Source organism: Aplysia californica, unplaced genomic scaffold (assembly GCF_000002075.1).
Source record: "Aplysia californica isolate F4 #8 unplaced genomic scaffold, AplCal3.0 scaffold00789, whole genome shotgun sequence".
Lineage (NCBI taxonomy): Eukaryota > Metazoa > Mollusca > Gastropoda > Aplysiida > Aplysiidae > Aplysia > Aplysia californica.
Window position 1 is genome coordinate 100,745 of NW_004798059.1, and position 16,746 is coordinate 117,490.

Sequence of the window (16,746 nt, forward strand, 5' to 3'; positions counted from 1 at the left end):
AAATAAAATGTAATTCAACATACTAGTAACATCTCAGTGTTTTAATAATGCATAAACTAAAGGAATCTGAAGATTGTCACAACCTCAAACAGATTGCTTGAACACAACTCGGTGGAGACAGACACGAAATCCACAAATCTTTACAGTCAACATAAAAAATATATCATGCAACTTCATGAACATTAACCACAATATGACAGAGTGATGAGGAATTCAGTGGTAAGTAGCGCAATAGTCTCCTACTGCAAGGACCAATCTTACCAAACACATTCTTTCAATGCAAGAAGGTCATTGACCTTTATATACATTTACAGACTATAATCTCCGAAAATGAGTTGGTTTACGCAAATAAAAAAAAAAAAGTGTAGTAATGTATGTGTTTCTACATCTTCACACATACAATATAAATAATTATGGATGTTCATTTCCACTCTCCCAGTCATGGCCAACCCGGGCTGAGAGGGATTTAAAGTCTCAGCAAAAAGACAAGATACTCAATAAAAATCCTCCCCTCCCGACCATTCAAAAGTCGAGTTTCTGAAATGTCTAACTGCTACACCACAGACTAGACGTTGGTAAGTTTGAGGATTTCTATATATGACAAATGGCACAAGCATAATGAAATCTAAGAAACATTTTGCTGCCTTAAATAGCTTGTGATGAGAAGTGTCACTCTAATGTGATTAAACAGATATAAATCTAGGGTATTGACGATCTACGCTTCATCAGATAAGGTGATAACAATGTCCAAGCAACGACTTTGAAACAAAAATACAATCGCAAAGAAAAGCATCAGATCTTTATCAAACATACTCTCGAGCAGCAAAGTAAAAAACTCATTTATATATATAAGAATACTGGCTGAATCACCAGGAAGGCTGTATGGTACTGGTGTAATATGTTATATACAGAAAAAATTGGCATGTCAGAAGAACGCACACATATATAGGGTCGTTTTTAACGACAAGCGGACTTTCCCTAAAAATGCTATTTTGAGAAAAGCGACGGTAAAGTATTTGGACCCATGAAATCTGTCTTAAAAAAACAAGGAAGGTTTTCTCTATAACCAAACATATATACACACCAATGAAACAAACTTCTCCTATAGCTAGGGCAATGCCCATTTTAGGTGTTGGTCAAGATTTCTGTAACCCCCCCGAAATCTGGGTAAGCCCACTTGTCCTTAAAAGCGACCACATATCTATAACTATACAAATATTAGAAATTCTGCGGTTCCATGCACAAACCTGCTATTAGAACTTCAACTGAAACAGACAAAACTCACAGTAGTCACAGATTAACCCTATCCGTACACCCTGGGGTCATTTTGTATCCTCCCCCCCCCCCTCCACCCCGGGTTGTATTCCTCACATTTTAGAATACTTCTAGTGCAAAGATCTCTTTGAAACTTTCAGTATTTCTCAAAAAATCATTTTGACAGACAGCTATGCAAAGCGTACGGATCAGATTAACAAGTAAACTTCCTCTTTGAAAATGGTGGCACAGAGTACCCCTCGTCATATAGATACGATAGTAAAACATGACGTACGGAGAGGGTTAAATTAAAGAACATTCTCCTTCAGGCTTGCCTCCTCCTTGCCCATTTAATTGGCTCCCATCAAAATTTGCAACAAAGGTGTAACCTAATTGTACTAATGTTAACAAAACATAGTCCACTTTAAGATGAATCCTGAGGAATGTGAAGAACTATACCTTGCTCTGGCTGGAACAAGAACTTGTATGACACTAACGACACACTTCGGTACTCTTTTGGAAGGATGGTTTCATGCATGGCGGTTAGGGAAATTTGCTTTCCATCAGCAGTAACAACTTTTTACAAATTTTTATTAAGTTTAAGTAAGTATTTCACGGCACTTGCAACACAAATAGGTCATACAGGTGCTGAAAGAGATTCAAGTACTTTGGTCACGCTAACAGAAACATAAAAAAACCAGACCAGATAATGACAGCTATAGGGCAAAATAGAAGGAGCAAGAAATAAAGGAAGACCTCCGACATCATACACAGAAAATGTAAAAAACCCAGCAGGGGTCTGCAACGTCATGAAACAATACATCAAAGCAGAGAGTAGAGAATGGGGGTGATGGATGCTTGTTGTGGCAATGAGTGGGGCACCAAAAGGAAAAAATCAACTTGGTAACAGTTGACAACAAAATGTGATTCCCCATGGACAGTAAACAGAATGTTTTCAGCATGTTGAAGCTCATCTGTTCCTTCTGCTTCTTCTTGAAGGTTTCTTTTCTTTCCCTGACTGTAGTTTCTCCTTCCCCTCATCCGATTTCTTTTTCAACTCTGTCATACTCTTTACTTCGCTACTGTCAGTTTCAAAATCATCGCTTTCAACACCCTTCGCCGCTGTACTATCGTTGTCTTTATCTTTATTTGTTTCTTCTTCTTCTTCAGACTGTTCATCATTTCCCTCTTCCTCATTTTCGTAGTAGTTGACTTTTTTCCGAGCACTTCTCACAAGTCGTTTCCCCCTTTTTTCTCGGTTATTTTCAACCTCTTTATGGTATTCTCTCTCATCACTAGAAGAGAAATCAGAATCACTTTCCTTTCTTTTTTTTCTTCCTCTTTTATTAGCAACAGCTGTTTTTCTATTTTTCTGTTTCTCATTGCTTTTTGTCTTATCTTTCAAAGAAAGAGAGGGCAAATCTTCTGATTTACAGTCAGCAGCACCTTTCTTAGAATCATCCTGGGAAACTTTTGTGTTATCCTCCTCCTCCTCATCCTCACTGTCTTCACTTATGTTCAAGTTCTCAACCACCTCTCGAACTCCCGAAAAAATGTGTCCCGCTTCGTGCTTCTTTTTTGTGGCAATCACCACTGCTTTCTTCTCCAACACATTTTCCACTTTAGCCTCCTCTGCTTCCAGTTTAATTTCTTCATCCAGATCATCCTTCACTTCTTGTTTCTCCACAATTTTCCTATCCCTCTCAACTTTCTTCTTCTTTTTGATCACTTTGGCCTTGCTGTCTTCTTGCTGCCTGTTGACAGGCCAGGACTGCTGATAATCCTCGGCTTTGATGTCTTTACCCGTTCCTTTGTCTTCTTTAGTCAGTTCTGAAGTCTTGGAGTCAGGTTCCTGTAATTAAAACACATGCCCAAAGAAAACCAAATAAGAGTCTGCGGGAGATAAATCTAACTACAAATATACAACAGTAATTCTTTTTACCTTTAGTGCTACAAACTTTCACATGTTGCTTCTATGAGAAATCAGCCTAATATTCCATGAATAATGAAGTTGAACTGGCTCTCACAGCCACCTGTCCATGGAAAACTTCTTAATGGCACATAGCGGAGTCTTGCACTTAGCAGTTGATATGAAAAGTTAGAGATAGGGAGGGTAAAAGGCGGTGGTGATGGATTGGATATACTCTCAGGATGTTAGGCAACTAAAAGATCAAGAGGAAGACCACATGGAGCCTGGAGAAGAGTTACAGAAACTGATGTACGGAAAAGTAAGAGGAAATGGAATAATATCAAGAGGTTAACCCAGGATAGGGAAAAGTGGGAAGTGTTTGTTTATGGCCTATGCCCTAATCTCTAGTCATCAAAACAGAGAATAATAAATACTCACCTGAAGAAACTTGTTCTTAAGTCTTTCTTTTATCAGCAGACCTCGGATCAAGAGCTTCCAGTTGCCATACACTCTTTTCTCAAGTTTCTAGGGAGGAAACAGGTAAAAAAACCCATAATAAGATGAAAATAATGGGAACAAATTTTTTTCTTAGAGCAAGGAGAAAAGACAGGACTTGAAGAAATCAATTGGATGCTTTGAGTCCAGAACCTCTGTACTGCTCAAGATCTTGATCTTGATGTCCAGGAACACGCAAACAAATAAGAAAATATAACTATCACAAAACAGTCAAACTTGCTCTCGAACAACTGTCCAAGACAATGCGTACAAATGACCACTTTTCACTCCACGACATGAATTCTTTAGATATTATAATGACGCTGTCCAAGATTTGCTGAACATGCGCAGATTTTTGTTATGACTGTTAACAACTGAGCCTTGCCGGATGCCTGCTGAAGTGGCTATCCGTATGCTAGGAGTAAAAACAAAGGAGAAACCCTATGGAAAGCAAAATATGAAAAAAAAATACTGCTTTGGTAAGAATTTTACGGCACTTGCAACCCAATGAGGTTATATAAGAGCCAAAAATTAGAGGTGTTACAAGAGAAAAGTAAACATAAAAAAGGAGAAATAAGGACGACAGACGCTTGATAGGAAAGAATGAGCTAACTACACCAGCGCACACGCAAACCAACCACGAAAATGAGTATTAAAATTATAGCTCTATGTTTTTATCTTTTATCTTTATAAAGACTTGACTGACCTCTAGTTCTCGTTGTTTTTGTATCTCCTGATCTTCCTCCCAGGCAGCCAGAAGAGTGTCTGCAAATTCCTCACACACTATCCAACCATCCATGCTGAAGACAATAATAATCATCATAATGATAACAATACAAATAATAATAAAATATTCATAACAATGATTACATTTATAGAGCACTGCATCCCATACAAGTAGGTACAAACTATGAAACAGTAGAAGGAAACCTTAAAAATTGAATCGTGTAAGAAGTTTTTGTTTGTATTTGGGTTTTACAGCACTTGCAGCACAAATAGGTCATAAAAGTGTCAAAGATTAGAGGTGCTTAGAGGGTAAAATACAATAAAAAGAAGGACCATAGAAAAGGACGACAGATGTTAGAAAGGAAAGCAGGGGCAAACAAAATCGCAGCTTGTTGACTTTGCACTGGTTTAAAAACCTAAACTCATCTTTTCTTGCCAATCAAATGAAGGAGCACAAAACCTTCGTATGTAAATAAACTTTCTTTTAAAGTTTGTATTTAGTAAGAGTTTACAGCACTTTAAACAGAAATTGGTTATGTAAGGGCCGAAGATTAGGTGTTGCTCGAGAGTAACATACAAAGAAAAGAAAGAGGAGAAATCAGGACGATAAATGTTTGATAGGAAAGGAGCAAACCTGATCAGAGCACCCCTCAACCACCCATTCTACGGGACAGAAGATTAGAGGTGTTACTATACAGTAATGTAAAAGAAAGGAAGGAGGAGAGATAAACATGATAGATGTTTGACAGTACTGACAGTAAAGAAGAAAACCACATCAGAACACCCACCAGCCTTCAGGGACAAAGACTCAACAAACTCACATCGGGTGTGCGTAGCCGCAGTGGTGGTCCCATCCCACCATGGCCGGAGCCACGTCAATGCTCAGCTTCTTCGCCACTCGTTGGAGGCCGTTACCTGGTGAACAAATATAGGGTGATTTTACGCCCACATCGACTCAACTTAGATCATTTAGGAGGTGGGCATCACAATGCCTGATTTCACCATGATACAGCACAATTTCTTTTGTTCTTTTAACCCTTTGAGCCCTGACTCCAAAGGCTACCGTACCCCTCTGCCAGAGCTCCTGAGCGATATATATCCAATATTTATACGATTGTCAGAATAACATTCCATATCCCATTTAGGGTAGTCCTTGTCATGACCAGCATCTAATTTAGAAAGATCCTCAAAATAACCAATAATGTCTTGTGTAGTAAACACTGTTTCCCATATGCATTTTATCTCAGGTGGGCCGGGTTGGGGATGGGGTCTCGCTTACTACTGTACTGGTGGCTAAGCACACAGGCAATTTTACGTGCAAGTCTGGAAAAGTATAAAAAAAAGCACACTATACTGTTTATATGTTGCCACTGTATTTGTAAAGCACTAATAAGCTGTGTGGAGCACTACATAAACATGCTATCAAAAAGTCGATCTAAACAAGAAACCAGCCGCTTACTGAAGACAAATCCTTACAAAACTCACCTCTGATTTGCACTGTGCCTTTAGGCAACATCCAAGGTTTAAACAGCTCCACATTTCCATATTCATTCTTGGGGACTTTGCCCTGAGGAGATATACTGGACTTGTAAAGCTACTGAGCATGCATAAGACGGCATGGCTATGAAGGGAGAGATTATGTTGATTACCTGTCACTGAGTACTAAAAGTATTGTTAACACAGAATACAACAGTTTTAAAAAAAGTTCAAAGAATAGTGGTAAAAAAAAAAAAATCCACAGCATCAGCATTATTTTCTAAAATAAGAAACAAAATTATCATTCCACATTGTGAAAGAGAAAGAGACATCGAAGAGTACTTGTCCATTCACAAAGACTTCGACTTTCCTGTTTCAGAAAAGTAAATTTCGCTTATTACAGTCACTACATATTCATATTAGTAAATGGATGAAAGCTTAACTAAACCAAGCAATACAATTTGAGACTTAATAATACTCCACAGAAGGAGCTAAAAAAAGTAATAGTCTAGAATATTACAAACAAACAACATCTCTTAGGTCCACACGCCAACATTCTATTTTCTAGTTTGTGAGTTTGAAGGCAATTCTAAGCCAAAAGCTGACACTTTCTAAGAAGGCATCAATGAGTATGATTAAAAAACTTCCCTTTTTCTACAAAAATATAATTGTTATTACCATCTTTTTTAGGAGCCAAAATATAAGTCACAGAGGGACAGAGTAGAGGGTGAAAAATCTTGGAGGTCCCATGTGCAAATTGCACACATTTAAAGATCCTTGGTGGTCCTAAAATTGATTAGAAAAGGCTTCAGCCGCCACCCGAGTAAAATTTTTCAATTCCTACTAAACTGAAAATGTTTATAGTGTCCCACACACTAATATGACCATATGCACTTGCTAGCACCGTAAAACACTTAACAATAACAACAACAACAAAAAAAGAGAGTAGGGGTTGCATACATTGTAAGCCGGTGGAGGGATGTATACATCAGTCTGCCACTCTCCATACAGCTCAAGGTCCAGCTCGTCCGGATTCTCCTTTGGTTTGTTCTGCAAGGTGTGAGACAGACAACGACATGCTGTTTAGTAACATTTTATGGCACTTACAACATAATTAGGTCATATAAATGCTGAAGATTAGAGGTGTCACAAGACAATAACAAACAAAAAAGGAGGAGGAGAGATGAGGATGTTAGATGTTCGATAAGAAAGAAGAAGCAAACCACATCAGAGCACCCACTTATCACAGACAATGACATGTTTGAGAAAAATAAAATAAAAATATTTATGAAAAAAATCCTTTAATACTTTTTCTACATGTGACAGCAAAGCGCCTAACAGCTACACCAAAGACGAAATTTAAGTTTGTCTTAGTAGGGTTTTACGGCGCTCGCAACTGCATAAGGTCATATGAGCGCCAAGGGGTGGATGTCAATAGAGAAGTCCAAACGGGGAATCAGGCTTACTCTGCTCACCTCTTTAGCCTCAACAGCACAAAGTCTGCTTTGACTATCAAGGCACCCTGGAAATAGCAGTTCACAAGAGAATGACAAACATACAGAAGAAGAAGAAGAGGAAAAATGCCGGTAGTAAGGATGGGGAAAGAAAAAGCAGCAGTTCCCCCTATGTTGTTCCGGCACGGTATGAGCATGACATTGATAAATCAACCCATTCACAATTCTACTGAGCATAAGAACATGTTAATATCCCCCCTTTGGAAACGGCGTAAAGACACTTCAGTCAGTAGCACTGCCCTGGGAGTGGGTGGGGGTCGCAAGTTAACCCAAAGCGATGAAATGACAAGCAAAACGGAATTATGACATGGAAAAATATAAGGAGAAACTGACCACACTAAAATATTCATTAACTATTAGTATAATGCATGTAGACAGTAAGGCAATACAAATACATAATAATACACAACAGTACAATCAACCGAAAAAGATAAATCCTTCCTCTTTCTATACGGTATGAACAGCACGAGACGATATTTGTTGAGAAAATACAATTTTTGAAAACATTTCAGCTAGAACAACAAATAGACAATAATTACTTCATTATCATTTAGGTACTTACTACACCACAAGTCTATATACAAATTGAGAAAATAAAGTTTTAAAAATTCATTTCATCTGAAACAACAAATACACAACAATACAATAGCTTCATACCCATTTAGGTCTTGACTTCACCATCTTGTATGCTTTTTCATTCACCTGAACAGAAAAGAAAAATATCACATCATACTTTGAATAATAATAATAATAATAATAATAATAATAATAATAAGAAGAAGAAGATGAATTATATCAATGTCGATTATTTCTATATCCTACTTGTGGGTGCACACAGTTCTAGGTGCTTTACACAAGTTCAAGTACAACAAATCTATCCTTGAGAGGGTGTAACCAAGAAACATCTGCCCTATACTTTTCCTGTACTTTATGCAACGTTCTTCAAACACAGCATAACATAAACAATGGGCTAAAAAATAGTCTTTATGCATTAGGAACAAGACAGGCATCTAATCTTCGAAAGTCTTCTCCAAGAGTACGAAGCCAAACCTTGTCCATGCCTATGGAGAAAATAAATAATAGACAGCATTCGAAATTCATAAATTCCTGTTCAACAGAAAGTTCTATGCCCTTTATTATCTATATTATTACCCCTGTTAGACCCGATAGCACTCTGAAACAATCTCATTTCCTGGGAAGCATACAGTGCAAGCTGCCATTTTACAGACACTAAAACACTAAAAAGATCTAAAACGTATTAGAAGACATTACAGAAAAGGATGTGTAAACACACGCATGGGGTATGGGAGGTAGTCTTTAATTTTGGCAAAGACAAAAAAGTCACCACCTGAAACCGCTTTTCAGTAAAGTAGGAGACACTTAAGGCAGTGGAGATAATTCAAGGCAAAAAAGTAAAATATCTTTACCCTAACTAATCTGCCTTCCTTCAGCCAGTTGTCTCTGGAATGTAACTGAAATAGAAAACATAATATGTTACAATGAATTAAATCACAAAATAACAAAAAAATCAACAGTGCAATCTCTTCATACTGCACTTCATTTTAACGTTTGGCTATAATGCAAAAATAAATCTGAGCCAGTTGTAAAGATGCGGATGTCAAAATAAATGACCACCATAAGTTATATTTGTGCAGTAATTTCTTCACCAGAAGCAACTACCTACCTACAAAAATATTTTAGTCTTTAGTTTTATCTTCTTTTTAGAAGGTATCATTTACATGATCGATAACACAGGGTGAACACATAGTTAGAAAGTAGGCATGTCTCAAAGACGGAATAATAACAATAAATAGACTTTGTACAGAGCATGTCCCCACTCAGCAGCAAGCTTTAAGCAGTTTAAAATCTCTATTATTACCCCTGCAGACCCTAAATCATTCAGAAACATTCTCAACTTCCAGGGAGCATAAAAAGCTAGAAGCAAATGAAGCGCACAAATACTAACAAACTGACAAAATCTTTTGCTGTTTATAGGTGGGTACCCATTCCCACCTGGGTCAAGTAAAAAAAAAATGTGTGAAAAGTGTCTTTCCCAAAGACACAATGTCGGGCCCTTGCTTGATGGGGTTCAAACCCGCAACCTTTCCACAGTGATCAATCTATGCCCTGATTTTTCTGTAACACAAAAATCACCAAGACACCATTTGTCATTGATCAGTCATGGCCTTGAATGAACACATTACAGTTATGGTTCCATTTCCCATCAGAACAACAATCATTTAGGAATGTGCTGAAATATATCTATTGCAACCGATACCAGAATGTACATTTTTGTCCGACACTTATTGCTTTGGTCCCTACTTCTGAAACCTTTTAGAAAAAGAATTATCACGTTGACCATGGGCCTTGAACTCACGATTTTATTTTTGAAAGCTATTCAAATGGTCTTGTACTTTGGAACACACTCTTGTTTTGACAACCTGTCACCGACAATTACAAAACAGATATATTCAGAAATGTTCTTTTGCTCTTTAGATTCAAGGTCCTGAAGTTGACAATGGTCCAAAACTATTTTGAATTGCTAAAACAATGGACTCAATAAAGGATTCTATGAATGAAATATGGAAGAGAGTGGAGCAGTAGTTTTTAATAAAACACAAGCCCGTTTTAACTTTAAAAAGATGACAAAATGCGAGTTAGATTATCAAATTTTTTTTTAAAGACAAATATCTTGGGTCATTTTGTTGTTGTTGTTGTTACCAAACTCAATACATGCCACTGAGGGGAATTGTGTTGATGTGGGCTTAAAAACTACATTAACCCCCCCCCCATACATTTTTCAATTAAAAAGAAAAAAAAACCGGAGGAGAAAAGTGTAAGTGAAGCGAGAGGGCTTACAATTCTGACACACTCTCTGGCATACACCGGCTCTTTCTTGATGTAACCACACGGGATTGCTGTGTCTGGGTAGATGGCTTCGAACTTGAGGAGATGGCGCCGCAGTGCATACCTGAGGGGAGGTACCAGAAATTTTAAATACACATTTAATGATGATAATAATAATAATAAAGAAGAAGAAGAAGAAGAAGAAGAAGAAGAAGAAGAAGAAGAAAAACAAGAAAAAGAAAAAGAAGAAATTTCAATGACATAGCGTTTTTCCACTAAGAAAGTGCTAATTGCGCTTAACAATAATATTATTGAAAAGATAAATAATCTGGGTCATAAAAAATATATAATTTCATGACTGATCAGTTACATTTCAAAGTTTAAAAAAACCCCAAACACGCTTCATTACCCTGCTTTTCGGGTGCACTAAAACCAAAAATCTGGAAAAACGTTTTATTGCAGTTTCTTAATCTGCTTTATCAGTTCCATGAGCTCTAAACTTATTTTGTTGAAATTTAAATTCAGAATGTGTCAGATTTGGTCCCACTTCCCAGAGCTTGGATATTTTAACTGATTTCAATCAGTTTTCGTCAGCTTTCGCCAGGGAGGTATGTGGAATCGCTTAATCAGACCGACAACTTGAACATCCTCACCCATGCCTGCCCTAGGCTGATAGAAAACACTTATCCAACAACAAGTAAACAGACTGGTTAATGTGATATAATCATAAAACTAACAAAACACTCCCACACTTGTATCATAGGACACAAATATGTGCAAGAAATAAAACAACAGGCGACAAGGTAAAAAAACAACAACAGGGAACTTCCATTTACAGAAAAAAAATACCAACAAAGAAAACTTAGCTCCAGTTTTAAATATTTTATGGCTCTTCCCAACAGTCATACTAACAGCTGTAACACATTAAAAAATATTGATGACACAACATCATTATCATCACCCAAAATAAAAGTATGTTATGTAGTTCATCTCATTCTATTCACTTTTTAAAATATTAATGTTTTCAATATTATCAACAGCAGTCTTTATTCTTTTAATTTTTAACTGACAAATCACTTCATCTATAAAAATTAAAACAAGAACTTCAAGGTCCTTACAATGGGTGGTTTTTGAACTCGGCAATACTCGTAGGCATTGGACGGACAAGCAGCTGACCTGAAAGAGAACAAAAAATGTTGACAAAAATGTACGAGAACAGTTTGTTTTGGTTTCGGTTTAGTAAGAGTTTTACTTTTACAGCACTTGTAACACAAAAAGGTCAAGCATCCAGAAAGAGGACATGTATCAACACGACACATGTAGCCACATAACACAAAAGAGTAAAGTGCATTCATCATAACTGTTAGACACTGTGTTACAATATAAGCGTTATAGCACAGAAACAGAGGTGCCTTCTGGCTACGTAAAAAATCTGAAACTTTCTAGACCTCGAAGAAACATTTCAGGGGATTTGAAATCTATGGTTAATATTGTCAAATGTATCTGGTATCAAAATTATTTTTATACAAAGCACAATAGTGCAATATGACATGCATAAATAGAGATTAAAATATATATAAAGTATAAAAGCAGGAGTATATTACAACAACCGGAAAATTCCAGAAGTCCAGCTTTTCTGACTTATCTGGAAAATTGGCACATTCACAGAAAGAATGAGAGAAGAGCAGGCTAAACAAGCATCACCTTTGATCTCATCATCTTCCAGCATGTTCTCCTTGAAGTTGGCCTGGTCGAAGAAGAGCAAGGTCTCCGTCCACCATTCCTGGTCTGCCCGCATCTTCCGCGTGTGTGACAGCCACTGTTTGGCGTAGCGAGCCGTCACATCCTTCACACTGCCATCTAAAGACAGTCACAACAACATCTTATGAGTCAGCTTTGGGACATCCCAGCAACTCTGCCATCATATTAAAAATATACAGTATGTGCCGTTTTTATCGTTTTATAGGAAAGCCAAAAAGCAATATTGTTACCCATAAAACAACATAATGCGTTTAAAGAAGCGATTATCAAATATATATTCATGAATGTATTGATATGGGATGTTTGCAAAGAGTTAGTTTTCTTGGTAATTTCTGATTCTCCGATAGAGCTGTTAAAACTGCATATACTGTATTTCTTCAAGTGACGGCAGAACTGCAGCAAGCCTGCCCTCATCACTATATAGCACTGGACAGAAGGGTGAGAGTGCAGCTGTTACTGGATCAATAACAACACCTTTTCATTGAGAAACAATAAAGTACAGTGGAACCCTCTCTAAAGGCCACCTGTCCAAGACAACCACCTGTGCAAACAACCACTTCCCACCTCGTTTTATTTTACTGTACTTTAATGATACTGTCCAAGATTTTAAAAATATAATAATACTGTCCATGAAAATCACCTTTCTAAGATTATCACTTTTCTCCTCGACAATAAGGGGTCGCCGAAGCAAGTTTGACATCACATTCATGAGAACACATTTATGTCTAAAATTATAAAAAAACATGTTCATGTGAAAAGCCCTGAGGATGCTTATTTTGTCATTTCTCCACACAAATATTTCATCAAGTGTGTTGCATATATGATAAAAAAAGACAAAGGGAACATCCTACACATAACATTCTTCTTCTTCTTCTATCAAGTGGTTGGGGCAACCATGGGGGCACCACTGCATCTGAAAACCAGCTCTCGCCATTCCTCTTTGTCCTCTGCTTTCCTCAGATTGTCACCCATCGTCTTCCCTGTCCACTCTGTGTTGTTATTCTCCCATCTCCTTCTCTGCCTTCCTCTCTTTCTCTTTCCTTGTACGGTTCCTTGTAAGATTGTTTTGGTAAGTCCTGTGGATCTTGTGAGATGCCCATACACATAACGTAGGACAAAACAAATAAACTAAATGTACCGCAAGCTAAAAAAAAACATACCAAGACTTTTCTGTTGTTACTTACCATTTCGAAATCCTAAGACATATGACAATGGCTGGGTTGCACAATTTTCCAGTGAGTACGGTTTCCCAAATTGGGACTTGAAGCTGTCAAAACCTAAAAAACGAAAACAAAAATGACATATGATTAACCCTGAAGGATCTGTTATGCACTAAAAGAAACTTCATTTGTCTTTGAGCTTCAACTCGTGATCATATGTGTGCTGGCCTAAAGAAAGGTGCCAAAAGTCGGATTATGACCATTTAGAATTAAGGGTTGTACCTTATAGGAAATTCAATGCAGAACACAGGGGTCTTTGAATTTTTAGATATCTCAGGTAGTTTTTGAGATTTTGCACATTTTGCGAGGTAGGTTATAAAGATAGAATTTTGAAAAAATGAGCTTTTAAGTTTAACCAACGTGAGAAAATATACAAACTTAAAAAAAAAAGATTTTTTAAATGTATTTACTCATACTAAATTCATGTCCAATTTGGCATTCAGTTGACATCAATATCATGAATGGAATTCAATGGTAAAACATTGCAGGGAAGAGAAAATGGGCTTCAAGAATAGATTTTAACACCTTTTAAAAGCAGTTTCCATTGTCTGTTTTTATTATACCCTTCCCTCAAAATAAAATATGTACAAGTCAAATCAATGAAAACCCTTTGAGCAAATTGTAAAAAAAATGGTGGATCTATCATTTTTTTTAAGGAAACACATTTTGGTCAAAAGTGATTTTTGTCATTATCAGCCTGTAGCTCGAAATGGTCTCAGGCGACTTTTGGTACCTTTCTCTAGGCGCACACACATATTATGACAATCCCTCTGCTACATAATCAGTATTTGCAATTTATACATGTACATAAAATAAAAAACCCAAAACCCAAAATACTTACAGACCCACTTCTTTTTTGCAGGGAAGAACACTTCCAGCCAAAAGTCGTGCCCTGCCAATGAATAAAAAGAAAACACCTCAAAGTGAGCAAGCATACATAAATATGCTCTATGACACATATTTTACTGGCAATGGAGAGACCTCAACAAAATGAAAAGCACAAAAAGCTAGAAGATCAAAATCTGACCACATTTGGGAAGCACTGCTTTACAATGACAAATATGCAAACAGTCATTCATGAAGCAAGATTCTTCCTTGAATGTTTTCAAATTGATCATTCACCAGAAATGGTTATGCTAGGAGAGCAAACCACACACTCAAAGGATAATATAAAAAATATGTTACAATAATAATTTAGACAAATGCTTCAGTATTACATTAAGTATGTGCCTTTCCAAATCTTTGATGCAAAAGCAAATGGACATATTCTCTGGCTATGATTTCACATTGATGAACTTGGCAGATGTTGTGTACACTGATATTACTGATATTTTACGAAAACTTAACCTCTGCTTCTTCCAAGCCATCCGGCCTCCTCAGTTTTTGTTGTCATGCTTGATTTAAAATATATTCTGTGAGTGCCAAGCTTTACTTGATACATCAGCTCATCAACGCTAGTTACACTGATAGAGAGGCCTGTACTCACATTAGTTTCACTTATGGTGAGGCCTGTGGGACAACAGACACAAAGTAAAAATACCATTAAGTCTGTCAAACATTAACGAATATGTAATGATACATTTTCAGAAACTTTCAAAGTATAAAAAATGAATTTTTCATGTTGTACAGATTCTGGAGAAAATAACTCTATGAAACGTACAGGAGAATAAATCAGGAACTTACCAACAGTCATTGGATGACGTGAAGCTGATGAGTCCTCGTCAGCTGACGTTTCGGACAACACTTTCCTGTTGGAACCAATCTTCAAATCTTTCCTCAGGCTGTCTGGAGTCCGAAAGTACCGACTGTTGTCTTCAAATTCAGTATCAGAACTGCAATTGAAAATCCAGGAAAATATCTACCACTTCACAGCCTGGTGTGACACGGTGATGACAATAAGACAGGTATAGCTTAAGTAGGGTTTGAAACAAGCCTTTCAACACTATTTTCTATGCTTACATAATTATGAGTTATCTGTAAATCAACTAGAAACATACTAGTGTGTGGTGCAAATTGCAAATTGCTGAAATGTGACTTTAAACTGCAGTAAAAGAAAGTACTACTGACAAGTAATTGAAGATATCGCAAGGGAGAGATTCAAATGAAAAACTGAATACCGTCGTTCATTGAAAGGGAAAATGATTTAATGAAAATAATAATAGTTTGTCAGTCTATGTTTGACAATGACCAACACATCTGCAGAGAAAAATGTTTCTCAAGCAAAATAGGAGTATTTAAGGTTCAGATGGGACTTCTGCTATGGTCACTGAGACCAATTCTGTGAGAGAGGAAAGTTTGCCCCATTTTGAGCATTCAAAAGCTGCATTTCCATTTGAGGATATGTGCAGCTTGTGGGCTTTTCTCTTGGTTTACACAGTTCTATTTGAAAAGCCTCATAAGTAGGAGGTTGCTGGGTGTTCTAGAGTCATTTTGCTCCTTCCTTCCTATCAAACATCTATCAGCGCGCTCATATGACCTTATGCAGTTGCGAGCACTGTAAAACTCTTACCAAAACTAACACATCTATCGCCCCAAATCTTTCCTTGTTCTTTTATTCGTATGTTACTATTCTAGTAACACCTACAATCTTCAGCATTTATATGACCTAATTGTGTTGCAAGTGTTGTAAAACTCTTACTAGAAGTAAAAGAAGCTTCGCATGACGAGCTAGTTTTCTACTATCATAGGAAACAGTGAGATTAACATTGCTCTTCACCTTGGTCCCGCCCCTGTGTCTTTGTCCATACTTTGAGACAGCTTCGCTCTTTTCTTCTTCACTTTCTGCTTGTGCTTCATTTCTTCCTCTGACAGCTCGCTATCCGCCTCTTCTTCTGATTCCTCGTAATCAGAATCTGCCAAACTTTTTCGGTTCCGCTCAATAGCCTTTTTGCTCGACTCTCGAGACGATGGTCTGCGTTTTGGCGTCATTTTTCCAGACTCAGGCTTTTTCGTGGTGGATGCAGTTGGGCGGCTTTTTGAAGTCTTTGACATTTTCGTGTCGTGAGCTGGCGAGGACTGGTGACCTTCCGAAGCCTTAGGGGTATTCGCTTTAGCAGCTGGGGAAATCAAATAAGTTTTAAAAAAAAATTGCAGATGTTTTTATACCCCTCGTCGACATGATTTAGTTCAGGGCCCACTTGGACTGAAGGGGATAGAGGACCCCAGCAGAAAGACCAGGACACTCAATAAAAATCCCCCCCCCCCCCCCCCCCCCATGTCCCCTTGTGATTCAAACACAGGTCATCTTCATGTGACAGTTAAGTGCCAAACTGCTACACCACAGATGCCAGTCAAATGAATGTGATAAAAAATAGAGCAATGGTCATATTTCACGGACACATACAACACATTGTTACTTTTACACACAGCACTTCCAAAAAAAGTGGCTATATACAACTTACAAAAAGTGGATAAATCACTATAGGCAAGAAGGTTGCCTGGACCAATTATACTCTCATGCAACTACAGTCGAAACTTTCAAAGATAACAACCCATTGTCAAGGAAAGAAAAGGCTGTATTAGACAGTAGATAGGTGGCTATCAT

General features: G+C 37.4%; 1 protein-coding gene across 1 annotated transcript in view; it reads right to left on the reverse strand.

The window, feature by feature from the left end:
• Positions 1-1,492: 1,492 nt before the first annotated feature.
• LOC101858897 (DNA repair protein complementing XP-C cells homolog) overlaps positions 1,493-16,746 on the reverse strand; it is a 29,538-nt gene continuing 14,284 nt past the window's right edge. The window contains exons 9-23 of the mRNA XM_005109554.3: positions 15,919-16,258; positions 14,886-15,034; positions 14,044-14,094; positions 13,167-13,259; positions 11,926-12,081; positions 11,340-11,397; positions 10,234-10,345; positions 8,802-8,846; positions 8,032-8,076; positions 6,821-6,910; positions 5,870-5,951; positions 5,206-5,299; positions 4,365-4,458; positions 3,602-3,688; positions 1,493-3,106 (exon numbers count right to left, since the gene is read on the reverse strand). Coding sequence (XP_005109611.1) covers positions 2,225-3,106; positions 3,602-3,688; positions 4,365-4,458; positions 5,206-5,299; positions 5,870-5,951; positions 6,821-6,910; positions 8,032-8,076; positions 8,802-8,846; positions 10,234-10,345; positions 11,340-11,397; positions 11,926-12,081; positions 13,167-13,259; positions 14,044-14,094; positions 14,886-15,034; positions 15,919-16,258 — 2,378 coding nt within the window. The 3' untranslated portion in view covers positions 1,493-2,224. The remainder of the gene's footprint in view (positions 3,107-3,601; positions 3,689-4,364; positions 4,459-5,205; positions 5,300-5,869; positions 5,952-6,820; positions 6,911-8,031; positions 8,077-8,801; positions 8,847-10,233; positions 10,346-11,339; positions 11,398-11,925; positions 12,082-13,166; positions 13,260-14,043; positions 14,095-14,885; positions 15,035-15,918; positions 16,259-16,746) is intronic.